Source organism: Thunnus maccoyii, chromosome 9 (genome assembly GCF_910596095.1).
Source record: "Thunnus maccoyii chromosome 9, fThuMac1.1, whole genome shotgun sequence".
Taxonomy (NCBI): domain Eukaryota; kingdom Metazoa; phylum Chordata; class Actinopteri; order Scombriformes; family Scombridae; genus Thunnus; species Thunnus maccoyii.
In genome coordinates, this window is record NC_056541.1 from 32988022 (window position 1) to 33012641 (window position 24620).

The following is a 24620-nucleotide window of genomic DNA, read 5'->3' on the forward strand; positions in this document are numbered from 1 at the left end:
TTAACACACTGATGTATTATAAGAGCTGAATACCAGACAAAAAATGGCGCCCATTCATTCCTATAGGAATTGCTCGTCTGGCGAATTCGCCGAAAAAGTTTATATATATATATATATATATACATATATATATATATATATATATATATATATATATATATATATATATATAAAACCTCCATGAATCAAAAGTTCATAATAGAAAGAGGCATAATTGATGTTGTTTGCAGTGCGAGGTGTCCTGTCAACAGTTTTACAGACGTCTGTTTTACAATGGTGGTCTATGGGGAAAATCCTTTTTGGGCTGCAGGGGGATTTTTCACTGCAATACCACATTGTGGCCACTGGGAAAAACTGGCCACAAGGCTGAGCAGCGGCACCCTATCCAGCTTCTATTATACATTCATGGGTTAACAGTGATGATGCTAATGTTAATGCTAATTTTAGCTAGCGAAAAACAGGCCTAAAACCGTTCAAACAAAATGTACTCACTGGAAAAACTGAACATCCAACTCATTGATGTGTCTTTTGTTACAGCCAAACACTGAACAATGCTTTAGGCGACTAAAATGTTACAATTAACTTTCATGAACTGAAAACACACTGAAATAGCAGCAGCTACACCTATATGCCATGATTACGTTACATAATCAGCGCTGTCACTGTGGTAGCAACTTAAGCCCTAAAGCATATGCAGCTTTATCATCTATTTTACTCTAAATGGGACCATCATTTACAAAATGAACGTCATGATGTATTGAAGAAGTCTTGAAATTAGTGATTGACACATAAACTCATTAGGAAAGTGTTTACTGAGGTAATAAATCAAGTGAGAAGTAGCATCATTTTCTCATAGACTTGCATGCAATCAGGCTTCTTTTTGCAGTCAGTGGAGTCGCCCCCTGATGGCCATTAGAAATAATGCAGGTATAAGGCACTTCCGCATTGGCTTCACCTCTCAGACCAGGAGCTACCTGCTTCACAACAACCCTGTCAAAATGCCCCAACCAATAGAATAACAGGTGTAGTGTTGACCAATGAAATGATCCCCGAGTCCTTGTGGGCGCATTCATTTTACTTCTTAGAGCATCCCATACAGGGGTTAAAGAGTAACCGCCCTCTAGAGCTTTAATAAAGCCCTCCAGGGCCCTCCATGGCTTTATTAAATGTACTTCCCTTGCTTTCTTTATGACTTTTGGAATAAAAGGACAGTTAATATTTATACCAGCGCCCATATGTGGGTTTTTTTTACTATAATAGCTTGGCTACATATAACAGTAGCCCTATAGTACACCAGCCTCCCATCGGTATGCTGGAGGAGAAAATGATGTCACCGTCATGAATCAGGAGCGAGAGTCTAGCGGTTTGCCAAAGTCAAGGACCTCAATTAAGTCTTTTATTTTAATGGGCTTATTACTTCTTTCAAATTGAATTAATAAAGTCATATTTGTGGCACAAGGATACATCCGTGATACTGTTTGGCTTTCAAGTGTTGTACGTTAAGTGAACACTGTTGCTGGGCAACTAACAACAAAATGGACGCTGCTGTGTCTTTTTTTTCTTTTTTTATTGGAAAAGTACAAACAGCAAAAGTAACTAGCTAACACATTAAGACATTAGAAAACAAAAGCAACTTCAATGAGCTACTACATTTTAAAAACACATGTCCCCACTCGCAGGTACCGTATGTGCATTATCTACAATTAAATCAGTCACATGTTTTTAGGCACTAAAATTAAAGTGAGAATGCTTACAAAAATATTGCTATAAGTTGTTTTAATTTATCAATTAACTTCTTACAAAGTTGAGTAAACAACAGAAACCTAAATGAAATCAATACTTGCTGTGAGCAGCTTTGCCTTTAAAACAGCAGCAGTTCTCCTCGGTTCACTTTAACACAGTTTTTCATGGTGACTTGCAGGCAGGTTGTTGTAACCATCCTGGAGAAAGAATGTTTTTCTGTGGATTTATTATTTAGGCCATCTCAAGTGCTTCTTCATGTAATCCCAGACTGACTCCATGATGTTGAGATCAGAGCTCTGTGGAGGCCAAACCATCTGTTGCATCATTCTTCTTGTTGCTGAAAATAGTTCTTTATGATTCTAGCTGTATGCTTGGGGTCATTGTCGTGTCATGAATAAATTTGGGACCGATCAGACACCTCCCTGATGGTATTGCATAATGGATAAGAATCTAAACATCTAGGGTGCGTAAAACTTTTGCACAGCACTGTACATTCCAGACATTAAGTACTAGCTTTCCAGTTGATCAACGAGGGGTCTGTTACTGATAAAGCTGAGGAAATCCTTAAATTGTGTGTCTAGAATTATTAATTACTGACCTGATGACCTAGCAGAGTAGTCAAACCCAGAGAAATGATAAGTAGCTAAATGTGTATCTCAAGCTCCATTGATCACGCTGTAGCACTAAATGGGATTGGAATAAATAAAATAAATTCCTAAGCACTAAAATACAGAAGAAAGAAACACAGTTGCGTCCATTTTTTTGTTAGTTGCCTAGCAACAGTGTTCACATAATGTTCTCATGTCGCAAATATGACTTTATTAATTCAATATGAAGGAAGTAATAGCACCATAAAAATTTTAAAAAACTCAGTAGAGATCCTTAACTCTGGAGATCCACGAGACTCCTGCTCCTGAGTCAAGAAGGTGACGTCATTTTCTCCTCCAGCACACTGACGGGAGGCCAGTGTCCTATACAGCTACTATTATATGTAGCTATTGGTAAACAGAAATGTATGGGCGCTGGTATATATATTAACTGTCCTCTTATTGTAAAAGTTGTAAAAAAAAAAGCAAGAGAAGCACATTCAATCATCCCGATTAAAGAGTAACTGCCTGTCCGGGACGAACTAAAGCGAACACACCTGTAAGGAGGCAAGGATCATTTAATTGGTCAACACTACACCTGGCATTCTAATGGTTGGGGGATTTTCACAGGGTTCTTGCACAAAAAATCAGAGAGCAGAGCAGAAATCTGAGAACAGAATTTTGTGCAAGCAACAATATATCGGAGTACAAGCATACAGTTTGAGCAGGAGCAGAGCAAATCTAAGTGAAAGCAGGGTTTATAAAGCTTTACAAAATCTGTATGTGACATAAATAAATCATGCTCTCATATTGAAAGACCACTCTCTTGAATAAAGATAGGAAAAAAGCCCCATATCATTTTAACACTATAGAACTGTTGGTTTCAGTATGTTGCATCAGCTTCTATACATCATCATCATGGTTGACCAGATACTATGCTGTAGTCAGACATTATTTTAAAACCAATTTTGTCAGGGATGGTATGATCAGCTACAGCTGTAGACATAAGCTATCCGTGCACCTCCAAAATCTCATGTCCTAAGAACTGTGGACCTGCAATATGACCACCAAAAGACAAATTATTTTATTTGAATGCTCTGTTAGCTATTCAGAGTGAGCTTCAATAGACGAATAGATATAGGTGATATCAAGGTTTAACTTTGGGCTTTTGGCATCAAAGTAAAGCAAAGGGTTATTAGAACTTGAGTTTTATTTTCAAAGCTCTGGCCAGCGATGTAATCATCAGTTCATCAGTAAAGATAAATCTTACTAACTAAAGTAATCAATGAGATCTCTAAACAAATATATGTCCAATAGGTTATGGCAAAGAGTAAAATTACATCCCAAACTGGCCATTGTAAATATCCAGCCTGGTTTACAGCCTGACTGACTACATGGTTCAACTGTTTCCTGTGCAATGAGGGATTGTTAGCAACATTTCAGGTGCCCATGCTTTCAGTTTGATCTCCAAATAAAGTCATTGCTAATCTGGCAAAACTCTCAACATGTTTATAACCTTTCTAATCATCTGACTGTTTGTACTTGATGCCCCGTTGGACCTTTTTTTAGAGATGTTGCCCTCTGAGATCTCAGCAATTACTTAAGTATTGTTAATACAGAGCCATAAAATACAACCCAAATTGTAGTAAACTGTATTTTCCCCCTCATTACGATGTTTCATGGATGTTTAGCCTAGCTTAGCACAAAGCCTGAAATCAGGGGGAAACTGCTAAACTAGCTTTGTCAAAAATGGAAAAAAAATGCAACAAGTGCATTTCCCAAAATGTCAGACTGTTCCTAGTCTAACCATCACCAGGGCTACTGTTGGACTAAATGAAACAGTTACCATGCCACACATTCTTATGTAAGCTTTGCTGGTTTGAGTCTCTACTGTAGACACTGTAGCTACAAGGACAGGTAGTTTATATGCCACCAAGGTCATTAAGAGGACTATCAAAACTGAATATCCCTGATATACAAACAGTTACACTTTATTAGGTACCCTTGTACAATGTAATGCAGTTTAGCACAATAGCTCTGCAATAAACCCTGTCTTTGTGAAACTACTGATGTTCGGCTTATGTTGACGCTGCAGAACACTCAGAGAGGAGTTGATGAAACTCTGTGTTCTCTTATTTTTTCTCCTATGCCATTTCCATACTAAGGAGGGGGCAGAATTCACAAAAATAGGACACATGATTTGTTCATGGAACTTCTAAAACCTCAATTTTCCCCATAGATTTTCTTTTTAGATGTCCAGTGTTTACTCACCTTGGCATTGCACTAAAGAGTGTTGCAAGAAAAAAAAAATCTAGTAGATTCTTGACATAAAATACAGAGCTATTATTGTTTGGCAAAAATATGCTAAAGTTGCCATGGTAACACTGTTCCTGCTCAGGTTAATTAATCTTGATTACAATCCAAACCATCTCTGTTGTTTTGATACTGTCAGTATTGAAAATGTGCCAATACGATTGAGAACAAAAGAAACTCGAATGACTTTACTTTCCAGTGAAGTTATCACTTATTTTCTACAGATTTATATTGCAAAGGATGCCTGTGCAATACAAATTGTCAGCTTTAAGATATTTTTTACTGCCTCAAAATCAATTTGACGATAAAACATATTTTATTAAGAATGTCTCTATCTGCAACTCAATAAATCTTTTCTTTGTTCCCTTGTCATTTGCAGAACTGGAGGTGCAGCAGCAGAGGCTGCAGGAAGGATCCAGGGGATCCAGCTTCTGTGGGCCTGAGACAGAGAAACACACCAACCTAGACTGTATTTCAGTCTCACATCAGAAGATACAGGATCTCCATAACAACGGTAGGAAAAATGCTACAAGAACCAATCATCTTCCTCCACTTGCATGCACAGCAATCAGTTATTCAGACTTATTTATGACAGTGCCGAATGTTTGCAAAGAAAGAAGACAATGAAAGAATGCAGTGGACGATACACTAACGACAGACTTGTGAATGTGTAGCATGCATTCACCTACTTACTCTCCCAAGGTCTAGCAGTGAAGTGCAGATGGAGGCACATTGTTGGGTTTTGCAACAACTATTCATCTTGAACAATAAGTGATCCCAACTGAACTATATTTCTCTTAGTACTGTTTTATTTTGCTGTCTGGTACAAGCTGAAGAAATGTTAATCTTGCTGTTGTGTTGAATGTGCAGGCTTCCATAAACTCACGTTGGTCAACACGTGGTATGGCTCTCTGCGGCCTCTTTTCAATCCTGAGGAGAACATCACCATGGTACCTACCGTCACTGATGGCAGCCAGAGGTAATGTACAAGCATAAGTGGAGCTGGAAATGGACTGTTTTTGTTCCTTTTAAATGTAATTTTTCTACTGAACCACCACCACACTTGTCATAATATGGCATGTTTTTTACATCAGATATTGTGGCGCACTATATCGACTTGTTGTTGCTGTTGTTGTCTAGAATTAACTTTCGAGTGAGCAATTTAGCTAACTTAATGAACACAATCAATAAAACAATTCAGAGGATTAAGAGGAAAAGAGATCCTCTGCCATGTAAAGTGTCTGTTTTTGGGGAATTTTAACTTTGTTCTACCTATTCCCTAAAGTTGTCTGCTATGTCAATATAATAGTGTTAAAAGTTATTTTAGCTTTTAGAAAGGTATCAATCCACATAACACATGCTCACTCTATGCTAAAGCATTAGTATGCACGCTGGATAGAGCTAGAAAGGATTTTGGGAGTTAATTTATATACCATTTACTAAGGTAAATATAATTTATATTAATTTTAATTTAATTTTATGTATCTGACACATGGTGGGTGGTAAATTCACATCCTCTTTGCCTTTTCTGTCTTGGGAAAGCCTCCAGCTTTTTAGGTTTGAAATTGCCTTTTTGCTAAAATCTTACCAAACATTCACATCGATTAGAGTGAAAACATAAGATGTCTTCATACCTTTTGGCTGAATGAAAATAACACTTCATAACTGTTCTGTATGAAGGTATCAGGGAGCCTAGCTAGTGTGACACATACAGTAATCCTCAAGTCATAAGAAACATGTTTTCAAAGAATTACTTGCTAGCCTTTGAATAAAATTAACATAATATTTTTCTCTGAGGATAGCAATGTCAGTCTATCTGTCAGTCAGTCCACCACTTTGGTCCAAACTGAAATATTTCAACAACTATTGGATGGATTGCCATTACATTTGGTACACACATTCATGGTCCCCAGAGGATGAAGCCTACTTTGGTAGCTTGACATTTGTGATTCAGTGAAATATTTTGACAACTATTTGATACTTTTCCATGTAATTTACTACAGATATTCAAGTTCCATAGGGGATATATTCTAACAACTTTGGTGGTCCTTTGACTTTTTCTGTTACACCATTAGCAGGTCAAAGTTTTCACTGATGGATTGGCACCAAATTTTGTAAAATATCCTGTGATATTTCTAGTGTCACCATGTGGTTGTTATTTTTGTTTTGTTGTTGTCATTATTGCATGGATGCAATAATAATAATAATAATAATACATTTAATTTGTACCATACTTTTTATTCATAGTGAAACTCAAAGTGCTACAGTATTAATAACATAGAACACACAACATAAAGAAAACAGTAATAAGAGTTAAGATGAAAATGCCTTCCCATGTTGCAGAGCTGTCAAATGCAGCGCTCAAGTCAAGGAGAATCAGGAGAGAAGGGGACCTTGCATTAGCTGCCATCAGCAGGTCATTCACAACCCTGAGCAAAGCTGTTTCAGTGCTGTGTACTGAATGAAAACCTGGAAATTTCAAATAGGTTGTTGTGTTTAAGGTAGTCCTGAAGCTCAGAAGCAACCACCCTCTCCAACACCTTGGACAGGAAAGGGAAGTTGGAGATATATCTGTAGCTGGCAAGAACTTCTGGGTCCAGGGTGCGACCTTTAGTGCAGATAGAACACTACCGGTTTGAAGGTAGAGGTTGACAGTTTTGGTGATCAGGGGCTGAGAATAGGGATGTACTAGAGCAGAGCTGTGGGAATGGGGTCCAGGGCACAACCACAGGGTTTCATCTTCCTTAGATCCTTTCCTCAATGTGGCTCTGCCTGATGTAGTAAAATGGAGGTGGATGGAGGAGAGCTGGACATCAGAGAGAGCTGTTGACCCTGGCTATGAAGAAGTAAATTAAGTCGTTACATTGCTCTTCTGTAGCCTCGACTGGGGAAGCCAAATACATTACCTACCATGACATTCCCATCAGCCTCAGCTGTACTTTGTGTTTGGTGCTAATTAGCAAATGTTAGCATGCAAGCACACTAAACTAAGATGGTAAAAATTATACCTGCTAAACAACAACATGCAAGCATTACCATTGGGAGCGTGTTATCATGCTGCCAGCATCAATAATGGAAGAGGTGCACGCAAAACCAGTTGCCTCATGATAATGTGAATATGTCTTGTTTTTCTGTCTTCCTTGGAGCAACACCTTCATATGTTCTATATGTGCACACAAAAAGGGTTGAATCCATTTTATTTTCAAATCCAATCCTACCAATTCTGCCCGATCCTTATGTCCATTGTTATGATGATTTGTATGAATTGTGTACATAACCAGGTATTTGGGCACTGTCCTGGGCTCTTCTGTCATATCCACCACAGTGCTGGGAGACGACCAGCCAGTCAGCACGCCAGTTCACTTCCAGCTCCACCACAGAGCACAGGTTAGCAAAATCTCTCAAAACTGTCCCCTTTTCAAATTATATTGATATCTCCACCACCTCATCTTAATTTGATATCATATTCATCATGTTGGCTGTATATTTCCTACAGAATTCCACTGGTACTGTGTATGATCCAGTGTGTGCCTTCTGGGATTTTAATCTCATGTAAGTTCTAATGAACTTTTTCAAAGAGTGTGGGCAATTTTGAGGTCTCAGTTTCCTCTGTAACCTGTAACCACAGTTATTTTACCTGTTTCATCGAGAAAATGTGACAAATGCTGTAGAACCTTTAGATAGCAGAATATTTTCATTCTTGGCATTCCTGCGAGTATGTAGATATGTAAGTATGTGTTGTTTGTGTCTGACTAGTCCGGAGGATGGTGGGTGGTGGAATACCAAAGGGTGTGAGGTAGTGTCCAAACAATATGGATACACTGTGTGCTACTGCAATCACACCACCAATTTTGCATTGCTGCTGCAGGTCTATGAAGCCCAGGTAACATTCCTCTCTCCAATTATCACTCAGTATTTTGTATAGGCTTTCATCTACAGTATGTGCTGCTATTTACAGCTCACACTGTGCGTGTGTGTGTTTGTCTGTGTGTCTGCATATGTGTCAGAGGAGCCCAGAGAACGAAAAAGCTCTACAGGTGCTGACGTTCATTGGCTGTGGAGTGTCTCTGTGTGGCCTCCTCTTCACCTTCATCCTCTTCATCGCTGTTGGGTCAGTCACAAACATCACAGAGTGCACTCTGTAAAGCGCCGAGGGTGAAAAACATTTCATAAAAACCTGACAGATTCACAGCAATAAATGGGAAAAAAACAGAACATTGTGCTCTGTAGATTTGTGAACAGCACCGCGGAGAAATATATTTGTGGGATCTTCACACAAATATTTCATGCTATGTGTGTTCACATGTGTGTATGTACTTGTGCAGGGTCCCTAAATCGGACCGTACCACCGTCCATAAGAACCTGATTGTTGCTCTGGGCATCGCTGAGCTGCTCCTGATGTGCAGTAACTGGGCATCTGCTAATGAGGTGAGACTATATGACATATTTGTGAATTAGAAGTGTGTTAGGTGGAACATTCACAAAATAATACAAATTCTTACCACATACTTCACAAAATAAAAATGTGCTTGTACACTATTAAACTTTTCTAGCCACAAAAGCGACAACAGAACACAGTACAGTGCAGTCACATGATTAGAGGGTGAATCACACCTTTGAGAGCAAAAAAAGAGCTAAAAGGAGAGGGAGAATAAGACTTACTTTCATCAGGTGGACAACAGAGACACAACTCCAAATGAATGCTAACGGTGCTCTTGGACTGGTGGACGTGTTAAAAGTTGATAATATGTCAGTGTTGTTTACAGGAAGTTCCCACTGGCCACAAGTGGCCAAAAAACTTGTTAATGCAAGTTTAAGGACACTATTTTCAGCATGTTACATAACACTCTTTCTGTTTTGAACACTGATTTCTCAGGACAATCTTTAATGATAAGACTAAAAGGATAATAAAATCACTAATGCACTCTCCAGCCTTATCATTACATCTTTGTTTCTATATATTTAAAACTCTGCAGGTGGCATGCTTTGTGGTGACTGCACTACTCCATCTCTTCTTCATGGCCTCCTTCTCCTGGATGCTGGTGGAGGGCTTGCTGCTGTGGAGCAAAGTCGTGTCTGTGAACATCAGCGAGGACCGCAGAATGAAACTCTACTACATCATTGGCTGGGGTAAACTCTTTACTCCTGTCAACGTTTTTGATTATTGACCTGGTTACACCTCATCCTTAATATGTATCTCTTTGCTATGTTGTTCTATTACTGTTTGTGCATCATCGAGATGAAAACATATAAACCAGTGATGATCTTTTGCAAACTGTGTCTGTCAAATCAGGATTAAGAACAACAATAAGCAGAGGAGAAAACCTTTGAGTAGAGTGCAGAACAAAGGAGAGGAAGAAAAACTGTGATAGATTATTCTGTCTAATCTCATCAAGTGTTCACATTTACAGTTAATGAATCTCAAACCGTCCCTGATGACCTCACTTTTACTGTAAAGTGCACTGAGAGCCTGTTTGAGCTGCTGGAGGGCTGGGGTATGTTGCTGCCCTCCTCACAGACATATGAGAGGGCTGAGTTCAAGTGGGGACACATTGGGGGAGGACAACAGAGGCAGGCTGGCTTGACATCCCTGCAGGAACCCTACTTCTCAGTGATTCCTTCTGGATAAAAATTTTAAAAAAGATACAGTCATGGGAAAGGCTGGGATTATTATATTCACATAATGTAAACTGAATACTATTTACACTGTCATTGACTCAAAAAATGTAAAATGTGACCTGTTTTTTCAGATGTAATATATTGTATATTGTATAAATATCACCAAAGCACAAGTTCCAAAGCAGTACATAATGCCAGCTTTAAGGACTTGCTGTGCTGATTCACATGGAGGTCACAATTAAACCAAATACAAGTAGTAGAATATTAAGTTTGTAAGGATTATATTGGCAGATGTGATATAACACAGCTGGATGTGGATTCTCATATAGGAATTTTTGTATTAGGATTTTTGTGATGGTACATAATGTAGATTAGGAGCAAGAAACAACACTGGTTAGTGGTATTTCAGTCAGAGCCAGTAGGTTCATTCAGAAGAGCCCTTCCAGAATTAATAGCACTTGAGGTATTAAAAAAAAACAAAACTCACCTTCTCTGAGAGTTTACAAATTGCACTGAAATGGTAGAATGTGGTAGTATCTATTCAAATCCTGTTTTCAAAAAAAAAAAATTTATGGAGCATTTAGACTAAAAATGTACAAATTTAAAAACATAAATCTCAGTTGAGACGACTAATTGAAAATGATTTTATCCACAGTTAAATGAATACAATCGGTCTCAAGGTTGCTATGTGTATTTTTATCAGTATACAAAATAAATGACGACACGATGCAATGTTTAGTTGAATTGCTTCTGTAAAGTAAGACTACATGTCCCATAAACCCCCCATCTTCAGCTTTACTTAAGGTGATTTTTTTTCCTTTTTACCTCAGGATGGCAAAATCAACCTGTCATCTGTCTGTGGTTGTGGGCAGAGCATCTTAACTTATAAAAACTTTTTATAAATAACAGAAGGAAACTCAACAATCAACTCGAGAAAAACAGCTAGGCTAAACCCATGGCTATTTACTGGCTAAATTACATTTACTAAATTGCATTTGCAAGAAGCTGAATTATGTTTTCTGTTAACATAATGAGGAAAGGTTGTAAGTAAATGTTCAACACACAACGTAGCGCTTTATTCACTCAAAAAGCCCTTGCCTGTGAATATATTCCGGGCAGCGGTTTTGTTTGCCAGCGCGACGTGATTGGGAAAACAATTTAGTATATAAATGTAATTTCTTTGTTGTTTTATTTACTGTACTTAAAAAAACACCCTCTGCCAGATATAAAGCCCTTTGAATTCTCCTACTTCCTGTTTAGCAGTGTGGACCTTTAACCTGCACGTAACATGACTTGGGGCATATGGAACAAACATTCAGTAACACAAGTGTAATCATAAATAAATGTATTTGAATACATTAATATTGCATCACTAATTTGTAAATGAACTCAGTATGCCCTCTAAAATGCCCAAAATTATTCTATTAGCAAGCTAGCATGCTAAACTCCACGTGTTCTGTTGCTCAGCTTATGCTGGCATGCTTTGCCTCAGAGACATGGGCCACACAGTACAACGAAAAAGGTATTGATCCATAATTAGTTATTGAATTGTAGAAACTAGTGTGTGTTTCGGCCAATGTGCAACCCTCATCTAACAGGGTACAGGCCCATGGCATGGATCTGATGTAATGACCTATGACTTTTCTATTTTATCACCATCAAGCCACAATTTGTAATTACACACAATAGTTATTAAAAACTGACTGGCAGATGGCGTGAAATATACTGAGCTCATTTGTATTCCCCAGAAGATGAACCCTTAGCATTTTGGAGAAAGTTTGTTCCTCTTCCACCACCCTCAGGACAAAATCTCATTTCATTGGGGAGATTGTCATGATATTTGCTGCCCCTGTTCATGCTTCCATGGACATAAACCCTTTTAATGACCCCTGGCATGTCCTCTCATGCCACCCTCAGGCTAAACTGTACATTCTTAGCTTCTTTGCTCTTTTATATTGGGGAGTGTAATGAACATTGCAGCCTTTAGGGGCTACTAACGGGGCTTTAGACTTATATGCTTATGTGGCAGTTACTTCCAGTTTATTAGAATTAATCTAATGATGTTTTATTGATGTTAATCTATCACTGTTATGTGATGTTTTGTTTTACGGCAACCTTAACCCAGTCAATTAAAAAAAAACATCCTGCAGCTGTTGCTGTTCATGTTCCCAAATCCATCTGTGACTGTGTGTTATGTCGCATAGTGAGCTGAGAACAGTGTGTGAATAAGCACCACAATATTCAGGTGTTTCTTTCAGCTCTCCATGTGGATGTGCCAAATGTTCCCCCTCAGACTAAATAGACTGAGAGAAGAGAACAGACTAAATAGTCTGATCAACAGATGCTGCAGCATTCACTGTTCTGTAAATATGTCTTCAAACACACTGCTTGTTTTGTTGTTGCAGCACACCCACACTTAATTTGCTTTTATTGAATTTTTTTCAGGACTACCTGTTCTAATAGTTGGTGTAACACTGGCAGTATCAGTGGACAAGTACAAGGCGGATGATCACTGCTGGCTCAACGTGAAGACCGACACAATCTGGGCTTTTGTGGGACCGGTTATATTTGTCTTGGCGGTATGTAACCTCACTGTGTGTGTGTGTGTGTGTGTGTGTGTGTGCGTGTGTGTGTATCCGCAGCTAATCTCACATAGTACTGGACCCATCAGCCTTGTATTGTTTGTGCACATTTATGACTGTAAGCTCAAGGACCTCTTGTGCTCTTCTAGACAATTGTTGAAAAACAATTGTTGAAAAACCTATTTTCAACTATTTCTGATAAACAAGTCTGTTGCAGGCCACATTTCGGCCTTTGTTATGGCTCAAAAAAATGACATCCATAGAAAAGTTTGATCTCATCTTGAACCAGAGCATCTGCAGATAAATTCCACATCTGATTTGTTATGATCCACTAAAGTTTGGCACAATAGAAGATGAATAAATCCCCATTTTTGTAAGTTTTGTCGCCATCTTGACTGTAAGGGAGCCAGGAGGGTAACAACAAAATGTTCTAATTAAAAAACAATGTTTAAATTGAGAAGTTTGGACTTATTGTCCAGTTTATTGTTACCTTATTAAGTTTATATAGTTAGATGAATCCAGGAGGATGCTCGGTTACAATACTGTTACACTATTCTATGCATCTTAAAGAAAACTGAGACTACACATGCCCCCAGACACACCTGGCAGAGATCTGCACCTTACTGAGTGCACTCTTCTAGTTAAAAGATACGTCTTCTTTATTTTAAAAAGTTGAAAGAAAGAAGAGGAAAAAAGTTACTAATAGCTTGGTAGCAATCAATATTAAAATTCACTTGAAAGAGAAGCATAATATGGGTGACATGATCCCAGAATTTTCCCAAAATATTTCACAAAAATCCCAAATAACACAGAGGGTCATAGGAGCAACCTACCAAATGAAGACTGAGCTTCTGCATTTTCCCCTCCATATTTTTTTCTATACTCTGTTTTCCCCATCTCAGAGAGACCAGGAGCAATGGAGAATGAAATAATGTGCATCATCTGAATGCTGTTTACAGTGATGTGACTTCCAGCAGCCTGAGGAGGAGGCTAAACTTTCCCTCCTCTTCATATGAGCCTGAGGCCAAGTGGATCTGCAGCGGCACATCTTGTGTTCGCTGGAGGCCATGTTGATGCTGTTGTCCTCTGCCTGCAGGTCAATGCAGTTGTACTGTGTCGGGTTGTCATGGTGACCGTTTCCAGCGCTCGTCGCCGTGCTAAGATGCTCAGTCCAAGCTCGGCATCAAAGATGCAAACCTTTGACCTCACCTGGTGAGATACAATGACTTCTCTACCTCTCTCTGTCACTCTCTCTCTCTCCTCCTGCTTTTTGTGCGCTTTCTTTCATGAATCTCTTTCTCTCGTGCACCCACGCTCTCTCTCACACTCTCTTACTCTCACTCTCTCTCTCTCTCTCTCTCTCTCACACACACGCAAGCTTGCTGTTTCCTTTTTGGTCGAGCCAGCTATAGTCAATAGAGACAGTGTGAGAGATTGGGAGTAGTGGTTCAGGAGTCTGCTATGGGAGTTGTATGGGCTTATCAGCTTAACACCTGGTCCCACTACAACTGTGTGTGTGTGTGTATATGTGTGTGTGTGTATATGTGTGTGTGCAATACATCTATTTGTCTTAAACTACAATCTGTCATCTGTTATCTTCAGTTCTTCTAGACACTTCACAACATGATCAGTGTCTAAAATATTTGTGAGACAAACAATGAGGTTAAAATGATCATTTTAATGTTACTGCCATTCACAGAGAAATCCTAATCTAGTCTTAGTTACTGAGGACTGTTTGAAGGTTTTTTATAACACATGTACATCCTTCATCTTTGTTGTAGGGCTTTAAAAACACAATTCTTACTGGCCAAGGAACCCTTTCTTAGGTCTGTTATTTTATTGCAGAAATCCTGCTACTTCTATGATTTCTAATAAAGTAAAAGGACAAGACTGGCAATGTTTTTCTTCAGCAAATCCTATGAATAGATCAAATCATTATGTTGGTTTGCCTGGCAATACTGTCCGAATTCTCTACCCTTTGAGCTCCAAGCCTATTGGTACCTACTGAAAATGTAAATCTTTCAAAATTCTCTCACAAATACAGTTACATTAAAGAAAAAGTCTCAGTCATTTCCTTAAAACAAACAGCTGGGCACTGTTGCTATTTGCAAACATCACTCATGCAGGAGGAAATAGTGCATTTGTTGGGGACTATTTTCAGCGGTGGATTAATCCACATTTTTCGCTCTCGTCAGTATTTGTGGAAGTAGGACAGTGTGTGTGTTCATGGTAATGAAGGAACATGTCACTCAATGCAACAGTGTGGCTTATTGACGTGTTTTTAATAGTTTTTGGACAACAATGGAGTGTATGTAAGTATGGTTACAGGATGATTGCACAAACATTTCTACTAATTCTACCACAGTGTAGTTATGTATGCAAGCTTGTGACATTTCTAGCAGCATAGCCACAGATGCTCAGTATGGTGCCACAGGTGATTCATTTCTGGCCAAACATATTAATATGCATTCACAGGGTTGGTTCACCCAAATTACCCTGGACAGTCTACATACCTTCAACCAAATAAATAGTCCCAATGAAAACTGTTCAGAGTGACTCTGTGGAGTATCCAGAATAATGAAGACAATTATTCTGAAAAGAGATGCTGATGTGGAATTTTTTTTAATATCATTTTTCATTTCTGTGAGCGCCACAAATTAAATTCCATTCACCTTCAGTTTAGTGTTGTGGAGGCAGAAATCTCAGAGACAGTTGGACAAAAGTTTGACAAATAAAACCTAAACTACAATATCTGTGGATATCCCACTATGAGACAAACAATGAGGTTAAAATGATTATGTTAATGTTACTGCCCTACAAGGCTCCGCCTCGACACCTGAGAAAAGATCTTTGCACTCACCGCCTAATCAGGAGGTAGCAACTGCACAGTATCCTCCCACTATAAGACCCCAACGTCTATGCTGTCTCCATTTGAAACTCAACAACAAATGACTTGGGCAGCTGGGCTTGTAGTTAGAGGGCCTCGCACATGCTCATAGAACTTAGAGTTACATCCAAGTAACTACTATTTCTATTTCGTGCATGCTCTTCCTTCTAACGGGCTTCGCTACTGGTTATCACTGAAGGTGAAGGCCATTAGGAATGAGATTTACTCCCAGCTGGGCCCAAACCGACAGTAGCACAAAAAGCAGCCAACCAAAAAACAGCAGCAGTCCATCGGTTGAGCACTGCCTGCCTGAGGGTCTTGCACCGCACCGCAAAAAGCCAGCAAACAAGCTGGGCACTTACCAACACCTCAGTCCGCTCCAAACAAGGTCATAGACAGGGTTGAAGGGGAGGACCAGGAGGCGGCCAAGTAGATGTCCTCCATTGCCTTTGGCCAGAAGGACAGATTCGGATGCAGTTCCAACAACTGCCTATTGTCACTGATAGACATACAAGAGATGCATGGATGGGGTGCACAGGTCCCCTGCCCTCTTGATCGATGCCAGGGCTCTGCCTGGTGCCACCAGCCAAGGCAGCAGAAGCAATACTCATAGGAGTCCACCAGTGGCATTGGCAAGGCACAAGAGGTGCAGGATTTGCTAGTAGCCATCATCTTCTGTCGTGACACCAGAGGGTGAACTTCTACTTGCAGGCGATCCGTTTCTCGAGGTGGCTGAGTGAAAAAGGAGACGAGCAGTCTAGACACTGGGGTCTTATAGTGGGAGGATGCTGCGCAGTTGCTACCTCCTGATTAGGCAGTGAGTGCAAAGATCTGGTCTTGGTGCGGAAAGGTAAACCAATAGTGAAGCCCGTTAGGGGGCAGAGGATGTACGAAATAGAATAGAAGGTACAGAGTCTGTGTAAATTATTGAAAGACTTCTATGTGCGGTTAAGGACATTTTTCTCCCAGTTCTTTGAGCACTAATGTGCTTTTTTGGAGGTTAATACACAGGTCAGTACATTATAATTAGAAGGTATTATTATTAATATGCCTTATGGCTGAATAGAAGCTAGGATGTCTTTTCATATTCAGGTAAAAGTCCTTCAACCAAACATGTAGCAGCTCTTTTCTATCCAGATTTTCTTTCCATGCGTTTGTCTTAGCCTGATGGCAATGTCATGACGCCATTCCCACGCCATTCTTGCTGTGTCTCTTCATTCCCTCACAAACAGACTGAAAGTAGATGTCTGCGCCAGCTCTAGAGTGTTCAGGGGATTAGAGGGAAAACAACTTTCAAAAATAAAAGGGAAGAGAGGGAACTGAGTGCTGGCTTTGTCCTTGCAGACACAGCGCAGTCTGAAAAGTCAATCTCTTTACCCAGGTGCAGCAGTGTGACAACAATAGTGGTTTGAACAAAGGCAACCTTCTCTGCCTTGCCCCATGAAATAGTTATTGGAGGTATAAGCACCAGGATCATTGAAAGGATGATTGCAAAGGAACAGGAGTGTGACTGTGGTAGGCGGTAAAATCTATAGCTGTGCAGAGATGTTTGATGAGGATTCAAGGAGGAAATATTTGAGAAGAAAAATGTCATCAAAATACCTTGAAAACTCCACTTTGCTGGGTCCTTCTGTCTGTCTATACTCATGTTTCTAAAATGGTTCACAAAGAGAAGTTTTGCACAGCACCAAGGAATCAAATAGTGCCACAGTGTGAAGTCTTGTTTCAGCAATCATGTCAGGCTAATTCATCTCTATTAGAGCTCATTCTCATGCATCTGTCCTTGAGAGTATATGTGTGTGATACATGCACATATTGTACTGTATGAATCATGTATGCACATCTGTGTATGTCTGCAGGGCTGTGACAAGGCCGGTTCTCATCCTGCTGCCCGTCCTGGGTCTGACCTGGCTGTGTGGAGTTCTGGTCCATCTGTCCGTAGTAGTCGCCTATGTCTTCATAGCTCTCAATGCCTTCCAGGTAAACAAAGACACTTAATATGTTAAACTTTATATCATTTATATATCCAGATCTGTTTTTTACAGTCTGGAGAATGGTGCAACTTTAGTGGTCAATTGAATCTGTCATAATAGGCCAAAAACTACAAAATAGTTTTTGACTTAAATCATAGTTATGTGAAGTTTAAGATTATGTACAACTGGCAAGCTTCTATCAAAAAGGTAGTGGTGTCATCATTAAAGCAGAACTGTTTGGCTTTTAAATATACAAAAAGTAAGTTATTTTTCAGAAAATAACTAAAGTTAGATTTCTAAGCAGTAAAAATAATGCACCACAAACACCTAAACAACTGTTTAGGCTGCTGAAGACTGTATATAAAGATGGACGTAGCGAGGTGTGACTTCACCTGTTGGTTTCATCTGAGCCAGCTTGAAGCCAAGAGTTGCAACTTATGGTTGGTGCTATCTTTTACATTTGGAGTCAGGACCTTCCAAATAAGGAGTGAGGTGTGTTGGAAACATACCCTGCTACCTCGCACCCAAGCTAACGCTAGCTTACTGGGAACACCGAGCAGTGCACGCTTGGGCTAATGTTAGCTACTTTAGCTAAACTCTGTTAAGAGGGCAGGTATCATAATCAAGTAACATTAAACTTAGTGAAATATTGCGACCAGTCAGCTGGAGCCAGTATCTAGCGGCCGCTGGTGATATTGCACTTAAAGGTATTTCCACATTGGCTTCAGCCTCAAGCTGTGGTAGTTGCTGCTTGTGCTGAAGCCTATTTTTCTCAAGTGGTTAGATACGCATAACTGGGTTTATTTTTGTCATAATTACCACTAATTTCAACTGCATTTATTGCCAGAGGCATCCTAATTGTTTTCATTTATTTATCAGCCCTTCTGTAAATTACGGTCGCTTGTTAGCTTAGCTGGTTATCTACAGAGCTCGTCATCCTCTGGGGACCATGTATATCACTGAAAAATGGTTTATTTTTTTTATTTGATGCATGGATGAAAGTCTAGTCAAAGTTTTGACCTGATGAGATGCCAGCCAAACGTCTTGAGGTTAGCAAAATCAGCGTTGGCCATGAAAGCTGAATGTTATTTTGAGTGTTGGGTGGATGGACAGCCTGACTTACAGCTCTGTCCAAGGCCCTGCTGTTAGTGTTGTAAAAACCACATGAATCAGAGCTCTGCCTCTCACACTGGACGATGATGCTAGTTGCCTCCCATCACTCAGTTTTACCATAGCATAGAACACTACAGGAGACAATGTACTGGGGACACATCACTGGCTAAATGGGCCAACAGGACATTCTCCCAAAAACACACTGTATTCCCTGAAGGGCCTGGTGGTGTTTTATGCTGAAGCAGTTCACTTCAAAATAAAAAAAGCCATTTACTCAGCTCTAGGTCAGAGTAAACTCAAATAATATTATCAGGACCAAAGACCAGACAGAATTAGCAGCTTTAACCAAACTAATAAAGCATGCAGTTTACAGTTGGTAGCACATATTACTTATGTGCTCTTCACATAGTCAGCACAATAGAAGTCAATGTGAGCTGTAAAGTGGATCTTTTTTCATTGCTTTGGCACAAAATACAGTCAATGACCACACCAAACTCAGCCACCACCAAACCTCTGTGTATTTACAGTCTATTTTGTACATGCTTACATACTATTGTCTAATATAACACAAAATGACTGTAAATTATACAGCCAGATGAGGAAAGAGGACAGGTGAGGCTGAATCCAAAACATGTTCTGGCATTCCACCTTACTCTCCATTTCTCAACCCCATACAGGGATTATTTTTTCCTCATTGAGGTGGAAAGTTTATGAATACTTATGAATAGACAAAATTACAATTTACATTTTTACCATTTTTTCATAAAAAGTCTCCTAGAACAGGTAGAGTACCACTCACATGCTAAATTATGCCACTTCTGAATAACTTTTCCTGAAAAAACTCAATATATGGCAACCCTAACCCTAACCCTGAGTGACACATATAATGACTAAGTCATAAGTCTATAACGAGTGAAATTACAGTAAAAAACACCCAAGGATTCAGAGGGTTTAAGAAAATATACAAAATATTTTGCATAAAACAAAATAAAAACAAAGAAACAGACTCATTTTTGATCAGCTTCAGCTTCAAACTTTGCCTTTCTTATGTGTTTGTTCATCTAAATTTGATGCTGATATTTCTTCATTTTGACTGATTTCGAGAGCTAATAAATGAAATAAACTTGTGTGTGTGTGTGTGTGTGTGTGTGTGTGCGTGTGTGTGCGTGTGTGTGTGCGTGTGTGTGTGTGTGTGTGTGTGTGTGTGTGTGTGTGTGTGTGTGTGTGTGTGTGTGTGGAGACCGCAGTCAGGTCATACCACATCTACCTCCAGCTCTCCTCCCCTGATAACACAGCACTCACTTCCTCTCTCTCACACTCTTTTTTCACTTTCCACACAGTGCCCCTGTTTCTCTTATAGCTTCCACACATTCTGTACATCTCCCTGTCTCTCTCTTTGTCTTTTCTTGCCTCGCCCACCCCTCCGTGCTCCTCCCAGGTCTTTAATTAAACAAAATGCTAGCCTCTGGGTGACCCCCAGAGAACTGCTAGTTAATTTAGATTTACTGCAAGTGTCCAGCTGAGGGCAGATAACATGACAGTAGGAGTTCTTCCTCATGTAGGTAGGAGGATGATGCTGGGCCGGCTCGTCTCTTTCATTTTACCCAAAAAAATAAATAGAAAAAGTTTGCTGCTTCGTCAGGCTGTAAGGCTGACAAAAGCAAAGTATGACAGGGAGAGTCTGAGGGCCAAGAAAGCACAGAGTGAGGTTATAATAATAATAATCATAATAATAGGAACATCCAGCACAGCATGGCAGGGTCCCAGCATCTGATATCATTTATAACCCAGTTTTTCACCTCTGCTTCTGTCCACTATATTTCTGTAGCAACACTGAATTATTCTGGGCAGTGTGATTTATTAGGCATATTTTTAGATTTTTTTTAAAGAATCATTAGCCATACTGTAGGAGCCGTGGGAACATGTCTTCCACCCCAACAAATTAATAAAAAAGGAACATGTGCTTGATCAAAAACACATTAATAAACACATGATTAGAATATTAGTGGATCTACACAGCCTCAGCAAAAAAACAAAACAACAAAGCAGTATAAAGTCCTGCTGTTGGTTTAAACTGCATTTGAACTTTAGTATTTTCATGCTGTCTGAATCCCATTCAAAGCTTCCTGCCATAACAGATCAATACACACAAAATACTAAATGACACTATAAGCAATATTATAGGATACTACCTGGAAAGCTCACACTAGACCTAGAGCGGGCGACAGGGACGTAACGTGAGTCTGTCTGTCGTTGGCTGTTTACCTGCACAGAGATTACAGCCAATAATCACAGTAATGAAAATGTCCATAAGAATGTTGATATATGCAATAAGTAATATACTGCATAAACTTTTAAATTGCAACATTTCTTGCAAAACAAATTTCAACTTCTCTCTACAGCAGCTTCAGCAAAGTAAAGATTTTATAAATATAGAATATATATCTTCCCAGTGAGAGACACAGCACTGCGGAGCCACTAAACAGTGAAAGTTGACAGGCTGAAATGTCCTCCAATAATAGTTCCCATATCTTATTCTGATTATGAGCACAATCACATCAATGTAATCGGAACATGGCGTCTGCTTGGGCTCCACCTCACTGACACCACCGCTTTAATCACATTCTGAATGTAAACATAGCTGCTGATGCACAGATCTGTGGCTTTTATTCTCCAAAGTTAGGTTTACAGCTGGAGCATCTGGTAGCAGCACAGTCCAGAAAAGAAACTTGAACAGTTAAGGTTTTTTAGATTATAACCTTTTTAATGGTATATAATGACCATATTTTTTTCAAATATGGTTGCTTTTACCAGATCTGGACAGAATTCTTGGTAAAAGAGTTCCAATAAGTGAGATCCTTACAGTGTTATATGCAAGTTTATATTTATTATGATGCACCACCGCAGTAACGGTCTACTTACACCTACAACCCGGATCCATCCATGTACAGCAGCGCTGGATCATAAAATGCTCTTAGGGCTTGTTGTGGTGGGAGGCAATGACTAACATGTTTTGTGATTTAGTTGGTTGAGTCTGCTACTGTTGACAACATGTATTGAAAAAGTAAACAGAGTTTTTTTTTTTTTTTTATTCTTTACACAACTATTTCTGTCACTTTTCATGTTTGTATATGAATGCAGCACTGTGAATGTCTTCCAGGAGAGGCTGTCTGAAAGTGTGTGCTTTCCTACCCCATATATAAAAGATGATTGTGTCTCACTCTCTATGACAGATAGCTTTTCAAATCGTATTTCTGGTGCAGATTTTCTCTATAATAAAAATATTAAAACTGAGAAATCCAATTTGGTTTAAGCTGAGCTGAGATTTGAGTGCCGCACCTTTATGAAACCGACTGAAGCTCGAGCCAGAAGGGAGTCAAAAAACCACACAGATGAGGAGCATGAAGAGGTATTTTGCAATGCATTCTTCTCTTTTTGTAGGTAAAGAGAAAAGCATAGTTTGACTTAGATGACAGAGTGGAGCACTAAATGGACTTGATGAAGATCCGTATTGTCAATAAAGGCAGTATGGATGGGGTTTTTTTTTTTATTCCTCTCCACTTTCCATCTTTCATATGTGCTTCCTAATGTGTGTCTCTGCCTCTCCGCAGGGCTTGTACATTTTCTTGGTTTATGCTGTTTACAACAGTGAGGTAAGAAGGCATTCAGTCTATTGTCTGTGCTGCTGTTGCAACTGAATATCAGAATGTATCTTTGTGAGGTATGTCAGGCAGCCAGCCTTTTGGACAAACCAGTGGGTGTAAATGCTGCTTCTCATTTAGGTGAGGAATGCTATAAAGAGGATCAAAGAAAAGAGAAAGGCCTTATCTTTCACGGTGAGTGAGTAAAAAGCACACAGCAGTGATCATGTCATATCAGAACTGGACATAAAATAATTCCCACTTTTCAAATGTTTATTTTATTGACTTAGCATATGTTTGTATGACTTGCTATGTAGTATGGTAGTCTACATTAAGTCCTGACTTTGCAGCACTTCTGATTGGGTTGTGGTATAATTGCAGAACTGTTCTCAGCCAACCAGCTTCCTGCCTTCCCAGAGGGCCCCGATTACCTCCTGGGGCCGCAGTCCACCAACCCCCTCCAGCCCTGAGACCAGTGAGACCTCTGGACCCCCCAGCTCCACCTCCGCTTCACTGGTCATCAAGAACGGTAGGCTGCAGCGTTACAAGGAATTCAATGTTGGAGTATTACTGGAAAGGTTCGGTCAGACAGCTGCCTAAATGTCAGACTCACAATAAGTCCCTCTTCTGATTCTCGGTGCTGATGCTGGCCCACATCAACCCCATGTGCACTGAAACCCTACTGAGTCTGGAACATGTCACAAAATGATGATGATTCATGAGTCTGCTCACTGTAGTATAAACTAAGGAGTGTCTATAATACAGAGAGAAGTGAGAGGGTACATGGAAGTGATTGCTGACGCCTTAGCTCCTCCCAGCAGGGATACAAAGACAGAGGATGGAGGAATTTAATTCACCATACATGACATCCTCGCTCACTGCAGCGTCATTTTGAGAAGACAGCAATTACCCATGATGCACAACATGCAGAAATAATTAAGCAACAGCTTAATTATGCTGCTCCAACATTGATTATGAATCTATTGCTGTGACTGGCTGTCACAGAAAGTTAATCATATGTTGCGAAGAAGCGGCCTTTGTCTCTGGTGAAATTATAGTTAACAGGCTCTTTTCACTATTTTCTGACATTTTATACACAAAACAATTAATCAGTAAGGAAAATAGTTGTTCATTGCAGCCCAGAGCTGTTAGATGAAGAGCTGCCGATCACAGGCTCATACAATGGTTTGTGCAAACCAGCAGGCCTCCAGCACAGTATTGTTTGGTGTGACTGGTGTTAGTTGGTAAAACTGGTAAATGTGCTGCATCATGACTTAAAGCCAATTCATGCTTTCTGCATTCTGCGTTCTGTGCCTGCGGACAGCTGTGTTCTTGCACATGCGCACACAGTTCCACTCATACTTTCCAGATGTGCGCACTAGTAAACAGGGTTGCAGCGTGATAACTTTCCAGAGTCTGTGAGTATTACAAACTACTGTGCAGTGTTTTTCTGATTAGCCTTTAAACGAAATAATCTGTTACTCTAAACATCTCACCTGCACTTTAAACAACGCGCCCACACCAACACGGCCCCTCGTACTGTTTTACACAGGACTGTTTTCAGTCTGAATGCAGCTGAGGACTTCCTGTATGTTGCTGAGCAACAAGAAAAAGTTGCTCAGCAGGCATTCCTGTTGCTTTTCTAGCACATGTGCAGTTGACACACTTGATATGCGCACAGTCCACGTGGTCATAAATCTTGAGCTGCACGCGGACGGACGTACAGGGACAACGTGGACCCCTGCAGACGTGGGCAGATGATGACATTTACGTCACATGGATGCGGAAAGTATGAATTGGCCTTTATAGTAGTTGTAGTTCTGTTCCCCATGTCGCTGCAACAAACATAATTTCTTATTGTTTTTTTTTTTCATCCACATTTATACAGTTTTGATGAGTCATATTTATTATTGCATTGGACAAACAGCATAGTAAGAATTTAGCTGTCCTTTTCAGTTATGGGGCTAAGATGTGAAGTTTGGCCTGAGGGGGGCACTGGAGACTGCACAGAATATTTCAAGGCAACCCACCCATTAGATTGACCTATTTCTTGTGCAAAAGTGGGTGAAATATAATAACAGGTCACTAAGGGGTCAATGATGGTGTTAACTGATGTCCTGTCATCTCGTTATTGACATGTCCACCACTTATGTGAACTGTGA

General features: G+C 39.8%; 1 protein-coding gene across 2 annotated transcripts in view; it reads left to right on the plus strand.

Annotated features, from left to right (window-relative positions):
• adgrd2 (adhesion G protein-coupled receptor D2) overlaps nucleotides 1-24620 on the plus strand; it is a 38156-nt gene that overhangs the window by 9057 nt on the left and 4479 nt on the right. The window contains exons 9-22 of one of the 2 annotated variants that reach the window (XM_042420785.1): nucleotides 5023-5157; nucleotides 5514-5622; nucleotides 7925-8030; nucleotides 8140-8195; nucleotides 8400-8526; nucleotides 8651-8754; nucleotides 8969-9071; nucleotides 9620-9773; nucleotides 12708-12841; nucleotides 13941-14056; nucleotides 17591-17711; nucleotides 22429-22470; nucleotides 22600-22653; nucleotides 22840-22987. In XM_042420785.1, the coding sequence (XP_042276719.1) occupies nucleotides 5023-5157; nucleotides 5514-5622; nucleotides 7925-8030; nucleotides 8140-8195; nucleotides 8400-8526; nucleotides 8651-8754; nucleotides 8969-9071; nucleotides 9620-9773; nucleotides 12708-12841; nucleotides 13941-14056; nucleotides 17591-17711; nucleotides 22429-22470; nucleotides 22600-22653; nucleotides 22840-22987 (1509 nt within the window). Of the gene's footprint in view, nucleotides 1-5022; nucleotides 5158-5513; nucleotides 5623-7924; nucleotides 8031-8139; nucleotides 8196-8399; nucleotides 8527-8650; nucleotides 8755-8968; nucleotides 9072-9619; nucleotides 9774-12707; nucleotides 12842-13940; nucleotides 14057-17590; nucleotides 17712-22131; nucleotides 22215-22428; nucleotides 22471-22599; nucleotides 22654-22839; nucleotides 22988-24620 lie in introns of those variants that run through there. The other variant, XM_042420786.1, reaches the window with a different exon arrangement.